This window comes from Silene latifolia, chromosome 5 (genome assembly GCF_048544455.1).
Source record: "Silene latifolia isolate original U9 population chromosome 5, ASM4854445v1, whole genome shotgun sequence".
Lineage (NCBI taxonomy): Eukaryota > Viridiplantae > Streptophyta > Magnoliopsida > Caryophyllales > Caryophyllaceae > Silene > Silene latifolia.
The window spans coordinates 90,199,997-90,217,158 of record NC_133530.1 but is presented as its reverse complement, the minus strand read 5'-3'; the positions used below and the strand labels follow the sequence as shown (position 1 = coordinate 90,217,158).

The 17,162-nt window shown below is 32.7% G+C and overlaps 1 protein-coding gene across 1 annotated transcript; it reads right to left on the bottom strand.

The window, feature by feature from the left end:
• Positions 1-14,609: 14,609 nt before the first annotated feature.
• Positions 14,610-16,247, bottom strand: LOC141657854 (serine/threonine-protein kinase UCNL-like). The gene has a single exon (XM_074465229.1). It carries the CDS (start codon positions 16,105-16,107, stop codon positions 14,830-14,832), a length of 1,278 nt encoding a protein of 425 aa, XP_074321330.1. The 5' UTR covers positions 16,108-16,247; the 3' UTR covers positions 14,610-14,829.
• Between the last annotated feature and the right edge of the window lie 915 nt (positions 16,248-17,162).

The following is a 17,162-nucleotide window of genomic DNA, read 5'->3' as shown; positions in this document are numbered from 1 at the left end:
TAGGACAATGTGCTTTAATCTCGCTGTCTAATGTAGATTAATACATATACTGGTCCGCTTTCGTATATGTATCGATAATTAAAAGTACTTAAAGGTCCCAGTTGATAATTGTATGATTAAATTATACACGACCTTAGAAAAACCAGTATGATATTATAATGTTAATCCCAGTTATTATGGTTTAATTGTCTACCATAAAACAGACAGACGTACCATATTGATTTATAAGCTTAAAAAAGACCCACATGGGAGCCTCTTCCCTCTTTGTTCGTGTTGCTCTTGTCCCTTTTCTTATTCATCCTTGGCCTGCCGATGATGAAATGACATCGAGTAAAGAAGGGCTACAATCAACCATGAGAAAATTGGACCACTTGTGTTAATTGTAAAGGACCAAGGTAGGCCGTCACCGGGTACTAGGGGTGAGCAAAAATATACGATACGGTATACGGTTTGAGTTATACGAATTTCCGTATATACGATATGAAAATCCGTATACATGATACGGTTTTATAAAAACCGTACCGTATCCGGGTCGGGCAAAAACGAAACCGTTTCTGACACGGTTTGAAGTTTTTGTTTAAAAAAAAAAATGCAAAATTCCTCTTTCAACTCCACTCTTTTAATGTTTTTTACGACTTTTTTTTACTAACTTATCTCAATAAACAAAAATCAGCTATTTATAAGAGGTGGTCATTTTAGAGGTACTTATTAACTCTTAAATAATTAAAATGTTTAATTAGGCATTTGTCACCAAACTGTATCCGTATATACGGATTCCGTATACACGGTTTTTCCGGGTACCCGAAAACCGTATCGGATCCGTATAGTGATATTTGCGATTTTTAAAACCGTATACCCGATACGGTTTTGAAAACCGTATCGGGTACACGGTTTTGCTCACCCCTACCAGGTACTGGGCAGTACCAAGTCTTGGTACCACCCTCTCACACAGAAAATGTATGATCCATGATTTTCAATTTGTGAAATCACATAAGAGGATGTGAGAAAGTAAGATCGAGACTTTGTATCATCTGGTGGGTCGATCTCATTTTTTAATAGTAAAATCAAGTCTTTAATGCATTGGGTTAGTTTTTGCTTGAGATCATTTATCATGGCAAATAGAAAAGTAATATAGGGCCATTATAAAATCATATCTATTGAGAGAAAACTTAATATTACTAAAAATCGTGATGAAGTGTATTAAATTTAGATGATGAGATTCGAACTTGTAATATATACATTGAAATTAAATCTATGGAGACAAAAGTTAAGTCAAATAAGTAACAATCTCTAACTTTGATCGTGATTAAGTGTATTAAATCAGATAATGAGATTTGAACTTGTGATCTATGAGTCTCGCCTTTAAAGTTAATTCAAAAGTTACCATCAGACTTTAGATTTGGTAGTTGAATTTCTTGTGCTATTTAGTCGAATAACTTACTCTGTAACAACTAGGACATTGTAAGTTATTTTTCTCTTACTGTCAAAAAAAATATAGTAACAATTTCTTAACTTTGATTGTGATTAAGTGTATTAAATTCAGATAATGAGATTTGTACTTGTGATATACGAGTCTCGCTCTTAAAAGTTAAGTAAAAAAAAAAAGTAACAATCTCTAACTTTGATCTTGATTAATTGCATTAAATTCAGATAATGAGATTTGAACCTGTGATATACGAGTATGACCCTTAGAAGTTAAGTCTAACTAACAATCTCTAACTTGGATGGGTGAAAAGGCCATCAATGATGTCTGAGTGTTAGAAAATGAATACTCATGTGTACTAGGGACTAGGGAGTATGTTTCAATCTTATCATAAGATGATATCATCGGTCGATAATTCGATATGACACTAAATTCATAACCAACAAGCCTAGACTTGTTGACATGACACCGAACGGAAGCTTGGAATTAATAGAAGGATAGGGACACCTCTAAATCAAGGACATACCCATGTTTTTCTTCTTTCTTTGCTTGAGAGTTGAGATAATGTATCATGCAAATAGGAAAGTGATATTGCATCACCATAAATTCATATCAACTAAGAAAAAAAACTTAATATTACGACTTAAAAATAATGATTTAAGTAAATTAAATTCAGATAATGAGATTCGAACTTGTTATATATATATATATATATATATATATAGAAATAGGATCATATGAGTTTAGTTTTTTTGGTGAGTTACCCCTCTAAATCTGAACCACTAATCTAATCTAAGATGGATGGCTGAGATTAGATCTTACCCAACCTACAAATACCCACTTTTTCCTCAATATCCCCCATTATTAGAAAAAATCACTCTCTCTCCTCTTTCAACCTCTAAAAAACCAGAAAAAAAAAAAAAAGAATCAATAAGAATTATGAAATTCAATCTTCATCAATTTCGTTCAAGTTACAGCTACAAACTCAGTGTTCATCATACTCATTCAAATTCGTCATCAATTAATAAGGAGATTTCGTCGTCACTTTCGCCTCATCTTCGTATTTCTCTTCAATTTCACAATAGGTAAGTACTAATTTTGTTTTTCCAGATCTGATTTGTGCGTTTTCATTATCGTTCTTATCTAATGTTCGTTTCATTTTCGTTGATTCGTTGTATATCTGCTTGTTCTTATGTCTTTGTTGTTAAATTACTTGTTCTCTCATTGTTTTTGCCAATAATTTCTAAGGTTTTGAGTTTGAGATGAGAATTCTAAATGATTTGTGCATTTTCATCTTGTTTGTAAGGTGTTTGAGTAGGTTTTTTTTTATTCAATTGTGTTTTTTGTATCTTTGATAATATCTCGAATTCTCTGGTTAATCTGTTAATAGCAGTTATTGTATTACTTTAATCGAGTTATTGTATTATTCAAACTCAGTTATTGTATTTTGTATTTTGCATTTACTTCTTGTTTGCTATGTTTGAATATATTCTGTTAATAATAGTTATTGTATTGCTTTAACCGAGTTATTGTATTATTCAAACTTAGTTATTGTATTGTTTTAACTTAGTTGTTTCAAATTAAAGTTGTTGTAAGATGGCGTATTCTTATATAATCTGTTTAGGTTGGTTATAATAATATTACACCTCAATTATTGTATTGTTTTAGCTTAGTTATTTCAATTTGGAGTTATTATTGTGGTCTTATATAATATGCTTATAGTCGGTTATAATAGTATACTTTACTTCTCTAAAATATCCAGTTATTTTATAGTTGTTTTACGGTTATTGTATTATACAAACTCAGTTATTGTATTTTGCAGTTACTTTTTTTTCTGTTTTAATCATTAACAACGAGTTATTGTATTGCTTTAACCGAATTATTGTATTATTCAAACTTAATTATTGTATTGTTTTAAATTAGTTATTTCAAATTAGAGTTGTTGCAAGATGACGTCTTCTTATATAATCTGTTTAAGTTGGTTATAGTAATATTACATCTCAATTATTGTATTGTTTTAACTTAGTTATTTAAATTTGTAATTATTGTTGTGGTCTTATATAATCTGCTTATAGTTGTATAGTAATTTATAACTTACTCCCTTTTTGTTTTTATTTCTTTCAGTGAGCTTTTGTTGTCTGCTAGTTCAGCCCACATCAATAGGCAAGACATGGTTCTCGTCGGGAAGAAATATCGGTGGAAGAAACGTGAACACAACGGCAAGACACGGTTCTCGTTGGAAGAAATATTTTTAGACGTTGTAATAGAGATAAATATATGTAATATTTGTGATGTACTATTGTTAGATGTATTATTTGAAATGCTTAGATGTAATGATGATGATGCTTAGCTATAATTTGTTGTAGATATTTAAGTGTAATGTGTTGGAAACAAAATAGTTATATAATAAAAGTAAGTGATTTGTTTTAGCCATGTTATATATAATTATTTCATTTTTCAGATTTTGCAATTGCATTAACCAATCTCAATGATTGATTGAATGGAAATGACTAGTTCTTCAATTAAAGAAGATGAAAACAAACACACGATAGATATTTGAATATATTTGAGTTTCATCTTAATACAATAACACAATTTACTCATTACAATAACCGAGTTTCTACATTACAATAACTACAAATACCGGAGTTTTACATTACAATAATCGAGTTTCTACATTACAATAATCGAGTTTCTACATTGGAATAATTACAAATACCGAGTTTCTACATTACAATAGATGAGCTTTTCTACATTACAATAATTGAGTTTCTACATTACAATAATTGAGCTATTCAATTAAACAAGATAAAAGCTAACAACAAATGACCAAGTAAATACATCAATTTTTCCATTGAACGTCAATTATCCGCGTCTATCTTGATTCAATCTGCAAATCACCAAAAAGAAGAATATAACTTAACAGAACATCATATAGAATGACTCGGTCAATATATTATAATAACTAGACTATAAAATAACTGTAATTGAGTTTAAACAACTAACGAGTGAATAACTGAATCACATATAGAATAACTGACTTTATTCATTACAATAATCGAGTTTCTACATTACAATAACTACAAATATCAGAGTTTCTACATACCATAACTGAGTTTATACATTACAATAATTGACATCCTACATTACAATAACTGAGTTTCTACATTACAATAACTGAGTTTTTGCATTTGAATAACTACTCCCTCCACTTTCCTATTTTCACCCCATTTCCCCTTTTTGGCAAATTATCTATTTTCACCCCATTTCTCTTCTTTCCTTATTTGGACTACCTTTTTCATTATTTAATCATTCTTTTCACCCCACCTACATCTCTTTTATTACTTTTTTCATTATTTAATCATTCTTTTCACCCCACTTACAACTCTTTTATTACTTTTTCATTCTTTAATAACTTTTCTTAATATCCGTGTAAAAAGAAATGGGGTGAACAAAAAAAAGTGGAGGGAGTATTAAATAACCACGTTTCTTCATTACAATAACTGAGTTTCTATATTGAACTAGACATTATAACATACAATTGGTGTGCTAAGTTATATTACCAACCATTTTTGAGGATTATGATAATAAATCACCAATCAAATGCCAACAGTATGATAGACAAGCATATTAACGGAGTAACAATTGAAATAACTCGCAAAATAACATATATTCACTTACATAATCTACACTTACCTTCGTTTTGTCAATTTGCGCTAGGGTTTCTGCAAATTTTGGGCAAAAATTGATGATTGATGCGTGTATTAATCAAACTGAATGAAGATAATGAATTAATTTTGTGTTTTCAACTTGAATTACTCAAGTTTTGAGAAACTTTGATTGGATTATGCCATAAATTGGAAGAAAATAGGAAAAAAGAGGGGAAGAATGAAGAAAGGGAGGGGAAAAAATAGTAAGCAGGGTAACGTAGAACAAGAATGAACTGGAAGAGAGAAAGAAAAATTAAAGTTGTGTATTTTTGTGTGGGTTAATCTCAGCCCTTGATCTTGTTAGATCCAATGGTATATAAATGCGGGGGTAACTCACGAAAAATGGCAAACTCACCGGATCCTGCCTCTATATATATATATATATATTGGAGTCTCGCTCTTAGAAAATAAGTTAAATAACTAATAACTGTTAGGTGCAAACTCATATTTCATACACTGGTGGAACACAAATCCAACGAAGGATATTCACGCTTCCGCAACACTAACAATCTCTATCTTTGATGCTTGAAAAGGTCATCAATGATGGCATAATGTTAAAAAATGAATACCTATATGTATTATGTTACAACTTTATCGTAAATGATATCATATGAAAATTTACAACGATTTAAAATCGAGACATCATCGGTCGATACGACACTAAAATTCATAACCAACAAGCCTAGACTTGTTGACATGACACTAAATTAATTGAAGCTTGGAATTAATGGAATGGGGACAACCCTAAATCAAGGACATACCCATGTTTTTCTTCATTCTTTGCTTGTACTATGGACCAAGTCTCTAAATTATTGAGAAAAATCAGAGTTAAGGAGTAATTGAATAGTTACATAATTCCAAATATTTTGAGGTGCCATAGGATTAGGCTAAACGATAAGCTTGGTTTCTAGTGTTTCATGACAACTACAGAATTGTGTCACGGCTTTGAATTATTAAAAAAAAAAAAAAAAAAAGAGGAATTTCGTATATATTATTCCTAATTTGGCCGACAAATGGAACAATTTCTATGACTTAAGTATGTTTCTTTTTTAATTATTCTTGCAACTTTTTTATATAAACTTCTAGCTTTTGTGTATTTCTATTTGTCCTATATATTTGATTTTTTTTATAAATGTAAATAAATGATTGAGAATTTAAGAGTTTATGAAGAAACTTGAAAAATTAACCCTCCTCAATGTACAATATAAATTCAAATTTAGGTAATGTTTAGTAATTAGTAGATCCCTTTCGATATAAATAAACTATAAATTATAGATTTTATTAGCAGGTTTGACCAGCATATTTTAATTCGTAGAATTAGTTGAAGTGTTTGATAATTAGCAAATTAAAATTAAAATTAATAAATTGTTATTTTAATATAGCACAAATTTTGAACACACACCTATAATCTATAATACCATAAGTCTTAACTTTATCGTCTTGAAATATAAAGGATAATACTTAAATTATGACCTCTATATTTAAGGTTAACAATCGACTCTAAATTATTGATATATATAAACGATATTTGTTCGACGTCAAATTCAGATACAAAAACATATTGATGTAGAAATAAATATAAATGTGTGTGAGTAGCTAATTATAGTAGTAGAGTTCAAAATAGATGGGGATACATGTTTCTTATATGTTTGTCACCAAGATGATTGTTGTTTTGTTGATATTATATTTGAGAATTTGAGAAGTGAGTGATGCACATGGGTTAGTGTGACACCCCTCGTTGAGGCAACTAAATATAACTAGTAAATCGTGGCGGAAACACGAGATTTTGAAAACTTTTAAGACTTCTAATGAAGTCCAACGCGAGGTATCACCAACACGATAAATAAGTTTAGATAGTTAGCTTTAAGTTTACAATACAAGTCTGTTTATTGGGGAAAAGATATCCCACGAATTAACATAGATTCGAAAAGTAGGTGAGTCTATTATGTGATAACTAAATAAGGTCCAAGGTAAGAACTCGCTAGCTCACACGGTCTTGCCCACTTAAGCTTCATCACCAACCTGTCATTCATAATAAATATGAAAGCCACGATCGGTGGGGAGTAACTCGGGGGTTCTCCACCCACAATATGTCAAAATACAAGTAATTAGGAATGTAATTAAATAAACAAGTATAAGAATAAACACTTACGGTGACAAGGGAATCATGATTAATATACAAAATGCAATAAGAGTAGTTATGCATAAATGTGAGAAGAATAATTAGGTCCAACGGTCAAATATTGACTCAACTCAAATGTAAGACAAATTACAAAGTATAGACTCAAACAAGACAACCCTCTAGACTCCAACCTCTTGGTAGGACGACGATCATAATACGGTCCTAGTCTAAACTGGCCGGACTCTCGGGATGGACGACACCCGGTCGACAAACGATACCAAATCGTATCCAAGACTCGAAATATGGTACACCTAACCGTGCCCGAAAGTCGAGTAACCTCAAGCGGAACCTTGTCACCTAACCGTGACCCCCGGTCCGAAAAAGGCGGAAGGAAAAATAGCCCAACTCGGAAACAATGGCACCTAACCGTGACCCAATGTCCGAGGGCAAATAAATAAGGTATGTCGAGTAGTCTCACAATGTAAAAGTCACACTTGGTTCACAATTACGAGCAACAAAGGTTACCCAAACATAACGTAAACAATTCATGTGAGGCATGCATAAAGTATAGGAGTAAAACAATATTAGGTGTACTCTCAGGTGTGGGCACATTGCGCCCACCGCAAAGGATACCGCCGCAAGGTGAAACAAGATAAAAATCTTTGATATGTGTGTTTTTCTTAGGCATGGGCCGTGGCCACCCAGCAGGAACACGCTTTGGGTGAAACAAGGTAAAAATCGATATGTGTGTTTTTCAGGTAGGATTTCCGCCGCCCACCGTGAGGAACACACCAGCTATAAAAGACACCAAATTGCATTTGTCCCGCTAGGTTGGTAGGCCATTCTTGGTCCACCGGGCAGGACATACATTGAACTTAAATAAACACAAGAGGTGCTTTGCCGGTTGGTAGACCGGCTGCCGGTCCAAGCAAAGTCATACAAATACTAATTTCCCCTTGTTTTTCAACTCGGGGAGGCATGGTCTCGCTGCCGGTTGGCAGGTAGTGCCGCCCCCACCGAGGAGGACACCCAAAGACACGAAATCATCAACAAACAACTTCCAAAGTCCTCCAAATTCCACTATCTTTCATTCAATCATTTCATGCTCCTCTAATATGATGAATACTCAGAAAATTACCACTTTCAAGATGTAATTAGCATATGGGGTTGTTTATCAATCATTAAAATAAGGTTTAACCATGTAATTATGAGAGAAATTCTTTAAGACAAGTCTCATATTTCAACAAGGCACAAAACTACTCCTTAAACATGTGAGGATTTCCATACAAGCATTCTACTCAACATCAAATCACCAAAGGGCATGAAAGACATCAAATTTGACATTCATGTGAGTCTAATACTACACAATTCACACAATTTTAACATAAAAGTCGAGTAACCCATCACCGTTACCTTTTTGCACTTCAATCTTCTAAAGACTCGTCAATGATGTAGCTATCCTCCTCCGGGTTGTCCAAGTTCTCCCCTAAACACAAAAATAAAGGTATTAAGTCAAGAATCCACATCCTTGTAAGATGAGAATTTCGAAATAGAGGAAAAGATGGCAACTTTCTTACTTAGAAAGAAGGGAAATGAGAAAAGGAAAAGAATGGCGCGAAAAGGAACGAGATTGGTGAAGAATTGAGTGAGATATGGTGATTTTAGGGTTAGTAAATGAAGGTTCAACAATGGTGGGGTGGTTGTTGGGAAATTTCAGAAATTACAAGTGAGGGAGATGAAGTTGTGAGGGTTTAGTTGAGGTTTTGTGTAGAGAAAAGAGGGGAGAAAGGCCCATGAGTCAAGTTAAGCCCAATAACTCAAAATGAGTCGGTACCCACTAGAATTTTCGTCCCAAGTCTACTATAACTCGAGTCGGAGAATAATATTATTAAAATCTACTATTATTACCGTTACACGGCCACGGCTATATTTTATGAAAATAAGCTTTAAATAATAATTATTTAATAAAAATTACTTAAAAGTTTATTTAAAAATATAAGGAAAGCGCGGGGTGTTACAGTTAGTCCCAAGGTTGATGGTGGTTAAGCTGGTGGAGTTGGCCATGGGCGGGGCCGGTCCGTCATGGTTAGGACCTCTAACCATCCAAACAAATAAATACAGTTCATACAAATGAAAATTACAAAATTGACAATACTATTGTTTATATGTCATGCATATGATTGATGGACCCTTTATTATATAAACTATTTTGTAAATTGGGACGTCTACAAAATATATATGACGAGATTTCGACATCTAAATTGACTAGATATTGATTGAACATTGATAGATGAACCATTTCAACCAAAACCTTAAGGTGATGGTTGAGGCCCAACTATTATAAATATTCCTATTAAACATATTGTGAGTTTTGTAATGGCGATAAAATCATTTGCCAAGTTTAACTCGTTAATTATCAGCTTAATTAGGCAGAGTACATATGTCACGTGTATGTTATCATTCCCGAAGATATAGTCGACATGTCTCGAGCCAAAATTGTTCGATCGAGAGCATCGTATCCATATATAGCTTTAAAGATTACAGTTAGTACTCATTAGCACTTAGATCAACTGGTAAAAGTTGTTCTAACTTGACTAGAGGTCTTGGGTTCAAAGAATGAAATGCAGCAATGTTACTTGGCTCGGATTTGCTAGACTATAAACCGAATGATATACACTAAAATTATTACAATTAGTGTTTTAATTACTTCTTGAAACTAAAATGTGAGTTTCTCAATCAAAACAAATTTAATTGATAAAACAAAACTAGTAGAAAAAGACAAAGGATGAATAGAAAAAGATAGATCAAGAGTGAGTTTGCCGTAAGAGGCAGGCAAGTAAGTTACTCTAATTAAGCTTAGACAAAACAACTAACCTATTTGTGTTGGATAAATAAATAAAAGAAATAAAAACAGAAATCTATGTAATGGGCACGACTAACTGCACGAGGCATATATTGATATTGATTATATATACAAAGTAAGTCATGAAATCAAGATTTCTGGCCGTCGAATGTTTCGATCACATCGTAGCATTCTCCTTTGCAGCGCAACCTACACTCTACTCTTCTAACCACTTCTTTGAAATACGCGCAAATTCTCATTGTATCGTACTATCCGTCGTAAGTTTAAGACGGGTCAAATATTATATTACTTATGTGCCATCTTTTTGGATAATACGATACAATGATACATGCTTGGATTATTGGATATTTTAATACGTTATTTCGGAAAAATTTTGATTGAGCCTATTTTTCAAAAGTTTATGTCATGCATTTTTAAAGTTTTAAAAGAATATTGAGATTATCCAACGTTATTTCATGAGCGTAATTCTTTGACATGTATTCTAAACTTTCTCTTTATAATCTTTATTAGGCATTTGAAAAGTTAATATTAAAACTCGGTAATACCTTCTAATACGTCTGTTTACACATTTGACAAAGTTAGTGAACGTAGTTGAATCACGAGATATAACATGGCCACTAAACTTTATTTCCAATTTGAGTGATCTTTATCATGCATACAAAAAGTTTAATATTGAAAGTTTCATTTTGATAATGTGGTATTATTATTATCTGTCGAAAAAATCAGTAAATATGATAATGATAGGACTTCTAGTTTTAGTCTCTTACAATATTAGTATTATTCCCTAATACTCTTACATACAAAACACTACATTCCAAATTCCAAATCAATTAAAGACCGATCGAAACCTATTCAAGACTCATCCTTGTGTGGATTTATTTTGAAATTAAAAACACATAATGACGAGGCTAGTTTTAACCTTATTGCGTAAGTGTTAAATCATGAAAATGGGTTTGGATCTTATCCTTAATTCATAATTTCATGAAGATTCCACTCTAAAATCAATTAACAGTAGAGTGAATAACCTCTTCAAGCCGGGTAGGATCACTAACGTGGTAAAACTCTTCTTCACGAGTTTTAACACTGATGCATTCCCTATGCTCAAAATAAACACGAGACCTCTGATTAAGTTAGAACAACATCTTATCCGTTAATCTAATAAGTACTTACGTATATAATCCCTTAACTTTCTTCTCTTTTATCAATTTCTCTTTTATCAATAGGAGACGCTTACATGTCGATAAACCACATAATAAAGCTCTTAACGATAAGTAATAATGTGACATTACTTACTCATGAATAGGATGGACCATTACAAATGTCTTTAACACTTGTATGTTAATTAATTAACCTATCTACCTTTTTTATATTAACCAAACACTAGACTATTATGTCTAGACTCCACCCTGACATACATCATTCTTCATTAAGGGTATTTTGTTTAATGTATTTTAACGTATAATAACCCCTTCACTTTATAAAAGTTAGGGACAAACTTTAACAGTGGATAATCAAATCATGTGATCTATTCAGCTATACGCACATTTTGCGAAATTAACAAACATAATGCTGCACTGCCTCACATAGTCACATTACTACCACTCCCCAGTCCCCATATCTTACTAGTTTGCTAATATATAAGTCTCGTATCTAATCATGCTTCACTGCCTTTTATTAACATTTAACATTTATTTAATCATCCAAAAAAAAAAAAAATTGCTTAGCCATATAGCATTAGATTAGCACTGAAACTTTGATTATATATATGACAATATATATAATAAGTTGAATAAAAGCAGAATGTTTGATCACAATATTGGAAATAATAAGTTGAAGTGATAACTAATTAACAGATTAACGGGTTTTAATTTAATAGAATTTTTGACCAAAATATTTTAATTAAACAGAATTAGTTAAAGTGGTTAACTAATTAACGGATTAAGATTAATAGATTGTTATTTCTCTGTAAAATGAAGTAAATTTTATTAGTTTAGAATATGTTATTCAATATTTTGGGATAAGCTTCATATTGTAATTAAAACAACATATTCATCCTAAATATGTTGTTTACCGAAGACCAAAAGTGACATACATATTGATTGTTCAAACATGATAAAACCTTGATTATGTTAAAAACAATAGTAAGTCTCTCTCGTGACGCGTCAAATATCACCACATGGGTAGATAAGACAAAAATCAGAGTACTTAGGGAGTCCAAACTCACAAATAATTTGTCTTTAGCTATCCATGTGGAGTTTTATTTGTTATCACAAGCTTGTGATGGATATTGTACGTCGCAAATGAGAATTTGTGTAAAAATAATTGTCAACATAATGTTTACCAAACACTCCCACATTTGCTTAAAATAATGACGTCTATATAATACCCATTCTATTCTAATGAATTATATACATTTGCTTTTTAGGCATTATTTATGTGTGAGGAGAATCTCCGATACAACTTCTAATACGGAGTATATAACTTAAAAGATAGTCATGTGAGATCTTGTTTAAATTGTCTTTTCGAGTATATTATGAATATTAAACTATTATAATTTTTAGTAATATATAACCAAAAATATGAATAAAAGAAAACGATCATTGATATACGTGTATAAAGCAAACGTATAAAATTCATTAAAATATTAAAATGGAGGAAAAATATACGGAGTATGATTTTGACATCCTCACTTACATTTGAAATAAAGAATCGTCTTGACATTCGACGAGGACATACGAGGATTGTGGTTGAGAGCGACTGCAAGACTTTGATAGACGCGGTTGTGAACAAAGCGAAAGGAAGAAGCGATTTTCATTTGATGATCGAAGACATATTGTCTTGCTGTTTTGAATTTGATGATGTTAAGTGGTCTTTTGCTAGTAGAGGTTTTAATAGGGTAGCGCACGAGTTAGCTCAGATTAGTGCGGGTTATAACGATCGTAAGCTATGGGGTCATTCTGATCTCCCACGATGTATTGCTGAACTTATTTCTTTTGATTCTTATAATATCAGTTAATCCCATGATTGGGAATTCAAAAAAAAAAAAAAAAGAATCGTCTTGACATTGTGTTGTTAGATTGGGAAATACTCCGTAACATTATTAGCAAGATTTTCGAAAGCTTAATTAATCATCGACCTCTAAGTCATAAAACTTGCTTAAATGTAGTTAGCATTATAGCATTATTATTAGCAAGACTTTGAATGCCTAACTAATCCACTAGTTATTACATCCTATTTTTTTATATTATCATTCAATGTGACCTCTCTCTAAAAAAAATTGATCAATTCAATTGGTATAATGATTTCTAGAAATGATGGCATTGAATGTCTTTGAATTGTTGAGAAAGACCATCTCAATCATAATTTTAAGTTGACGATTGAGGTCTAATTAATATTTTAATAGTTTAATATTATAATACACTCCCTTATTCGTGGACTTCTCCATATATACCGTGTGCTGAAACTCACCTGTGAGATATCGATCGGGGGGCTTTGGATTTGAAGTTGTGACCTCTTGGTCACTGGCTCGGGTAACATGTTGATAAGACATCTCCACCAAAACCTTTAGATAATAGTTGAGAGCCGGTCAATATTTTAATATCCTAATTTATTGAAATTGTCTTGATAAAGAGAATTACATTGACATAATTAAAAGCTAAAAGAACCAAAATTAACAACCAGGTTAATAAAGGTTAATAAAGTCTCACAAAGTTGAATATTACTGTAACCTTTTTCACTCATTTGTGAGTTAAAAGTTAAAAAGTTAAAACGACTTCGTTGCAAGTCTATAGTCTTCATTAGTCTCCCTCTATGGTTAAAGGTTCATTTCTCTTTAGAACCCTTAAATTTTGGCAGCAAAAGTACATCTTAATTTATGCCAAATTTTGTGCTTGAGAACGTTTATTTCTTGACAAAAGTGATCGAATATATGCATGCACTTCATGACCTCAAACATGTATGGTGTACATAACTTGTTCTTGTTCATCTATCACTAGTCTTATCAAGAACCGTCTGTTTCACAATCGAAAACTACATGATAAACATCTCTGTCTTTTTCACATTGATTCGAACCGAAAACGTTACTTACATCGATCTCGTTTTACCGATATTCTTTTATATTGTCAATTCAGTAAAAAAAAATTTTTTAAAAAAAAAAAAAAGTTAATGAACAAGGACGACATAATTAATCGCTAAGCTTCATCATTGCACAACATGAGGAATATCTTAAAAGCAGAGTAAAGCATAATTAACAACAATTATACTTACCCAATTTCTTTCAAATGTTGGTGATACCAATCATCAAATACTTGCGATAGTTATTACATGATATAGTCTTAGATTCTGAGTCTGTGAGACGGTTTTATAGTCAAAGGACAATTCATTTGTTGAATAAATGGTTTTTGTCCAAAATTAACCTCACCATATAAAACTGTCGTATTCTATAATTCGAGCAATACTCGAAATAAAAGACAAGAATTGGCAGCACCATAATCATAAGTTCGAACCCATATATCCAATTTCTGAACCAACACATGTGTAATTCACGTGAACATTACATGAACAACAATTATGTTGAAAATTACCAATATACCCTCTCAAGTCTCAACACCTCTCTACACTCTACCATCTACACTACCCCTACCCTTATTTTACCAACTCAATTTACACTAATTTAATTAACCAAACTAATTAAAAAAAAAAAGTAAAAACTTTAAAAATCCGTTAGTGAAATATTAGCCTCATCCTCGGATGAACACGAGTACACAGGCGACGAGGGGATTGACGGGGGCGCCCGTAACTTCTGAAAATACTCCCTAACATCAAATGTCGCCTTTTCCGTTAAATCAACCGTCGCCACGTCGGGAACAAACGGAGGCCGACCAACTTCGGTTAGTAGGTCCCACTTCAACCCTCTAAAAAACTCGTGCTCCTTAATTTCTTCCGCTCCTCTATACCTTCCCAATCTCTTAACCGGATCTTTCTCCAACAACCGTTCGATCAAATGAATCAACTCCGTCCGTTGCCCGACAAATTCGGGTTCCTTCATCAACACGTTTCGAAACGTTTCTTTTCTGTTGTTCCCACGAAACGGTGTTCTACCGTATAACATCTCGTACGCTAATACACCTAGGGCCCACCAATCAACTCCGAATTCGTGTCCTTCACCTCGTACCACCTCCGGTGACACGTACTCCTCCGTCCCGACAAACGAATTCGACCGTTTCCCACCCGCGAAGCTCATTCTCCGCCTATTTACGGGCGAAACTCGAGCCGAGTTCGCTTTTTTTAGACCCGTATCCTGACCCGACCCGTACGCAAAAATGCGACTCAAATGATTCCGTCTCGACGCGGAAAATGGTGGGGCCGGCGGATGATGTTTGACGAATTCGCGGATTACGTCAGGATCCGACCCGGCGTTTCCGGACCCTTTCTTCCTCCGAATAAGCTTTCTCGAAAGGTCAAAGTCCGTGAGAGTCACGTGACCCGACGATTGTACGAGAATATTTTCCGGTTTAAGATCACGGTACGCGATTCCCATGCTATGGACATGCGCTAACGCACAAACGATCTCCGCTAAATAAAACCGAATAGCGGAGGTACTAAACACGCGGTCACTCATACCGTACCGCAGCGCGTTGAGATCACCGCCGCTGCAATACGGCATGGCCCAGCCCATTAACTCTTCGGCCTCAAACCAGCCCAATAACGACGGTAGAAACGTATGGTTATTATCAAACGAGGATAAAACCGTCATTTCCCACCTCGCTCGTCTATCCGCATCGTGTTTTAAACAAAGGACGGATTTCTCCATCACCTTTAATGCAAACGGACTTGCTGCACTCGGGTCGGATACACGATCGTAAGCCAAGAATACGGTCCCCATGGCGCCTTTCCCGAGGACCTTAATCGCTCGAATGTTGTCCAAGTCGAGAGTTTTTTTCGAGTTGCGAGGGTTGTTAGGGCTGTTGTTGTTGTTGTGGATGTCCATTTTTGTTTTAGAGAGAGAAAGAAGAGGGAAGAAGGTGAAGGAGAGAAATGGTAGGAGAGAGATGAAGAAGAGGTTGAGGAAATGGAGGAGCTATAAATAGTAGGTGGTAATATTGTGTAAAAGAGTAATAGTACCAATGCAATGTACGTATAAATTTATTTTATGCTGTACGTGAGTGTAATGTATCTGTACTTTGTATTTTTGTCTAACTGTTGTTAACTTTTGTGTTATTTAATTTGATTATTGTTCGTGTAAATCAATTGATATCTTTTTTTTTTTTTTTTTTTTAATGGTAGGCTTTGGTGTTATTACGGTACTAGTATAGATCCCGCGCAAATACGCGGTTTTTTAGATAGGGATATTAGAGAATGTAACAATTATACTATTGGTATTTAATAGTGTAAATCCCGCACATTTGCGGTATATATAGAGGTTTTATTTTTAGTTATTATTTAAATATTTTAAATTGATACATTATTAATTTTTCATATTTTTCATATACCTCATCGTATTTCGATATAAGAAAAAAATGAACTATGAACTAATCAAGAGAATTTAGTAAAGTTATAAAATATGTTTAATGAAATTTTTTCTTTAACATAAAACTAATGATTACAAATAATAAATTTTCTCAAATTATGTTAATGATTTTTTATTTTTTTGTCATGAAGCTAATTATATCAGTTTAATATTTTGTTTTATACAAAATGTGTCAAGTCATTCTCTCATATATAATAATACATAACAAAAATTTAGAAATTTACAGTTTATAAAATTATAGTGAATTTATCTTCTTTAATTAAAATATTATAATTTAGATTTTCAAAGAAAATATTATTATTTGATTAAAAGGTTATATTTTTTTGATGAAGTGATAATAATTTAAAGAAAGAAGTATTTTTGTTTTCTTATTTAGCTTGATACCTTTTGGAGGAAAACTTTGGTGAATTTTATTCTCTTAGTATATAGGAGGATTCATTCCAAATTTTATACCTTCAAATTTTTATACTTCACCTAATTTATTTTAATATGAGAAAAAAAAACGTAGTATGTCA

What these genes read in the sequence shown, in the direction of transcription:
- LOC141657854 (XM_074465229.1), bottom strand. Translation starts at nt 16,107, where the DNA reads ATGGACATCCACAACAACAACAACAGCCCTAACAACCCTCGCAACTCG.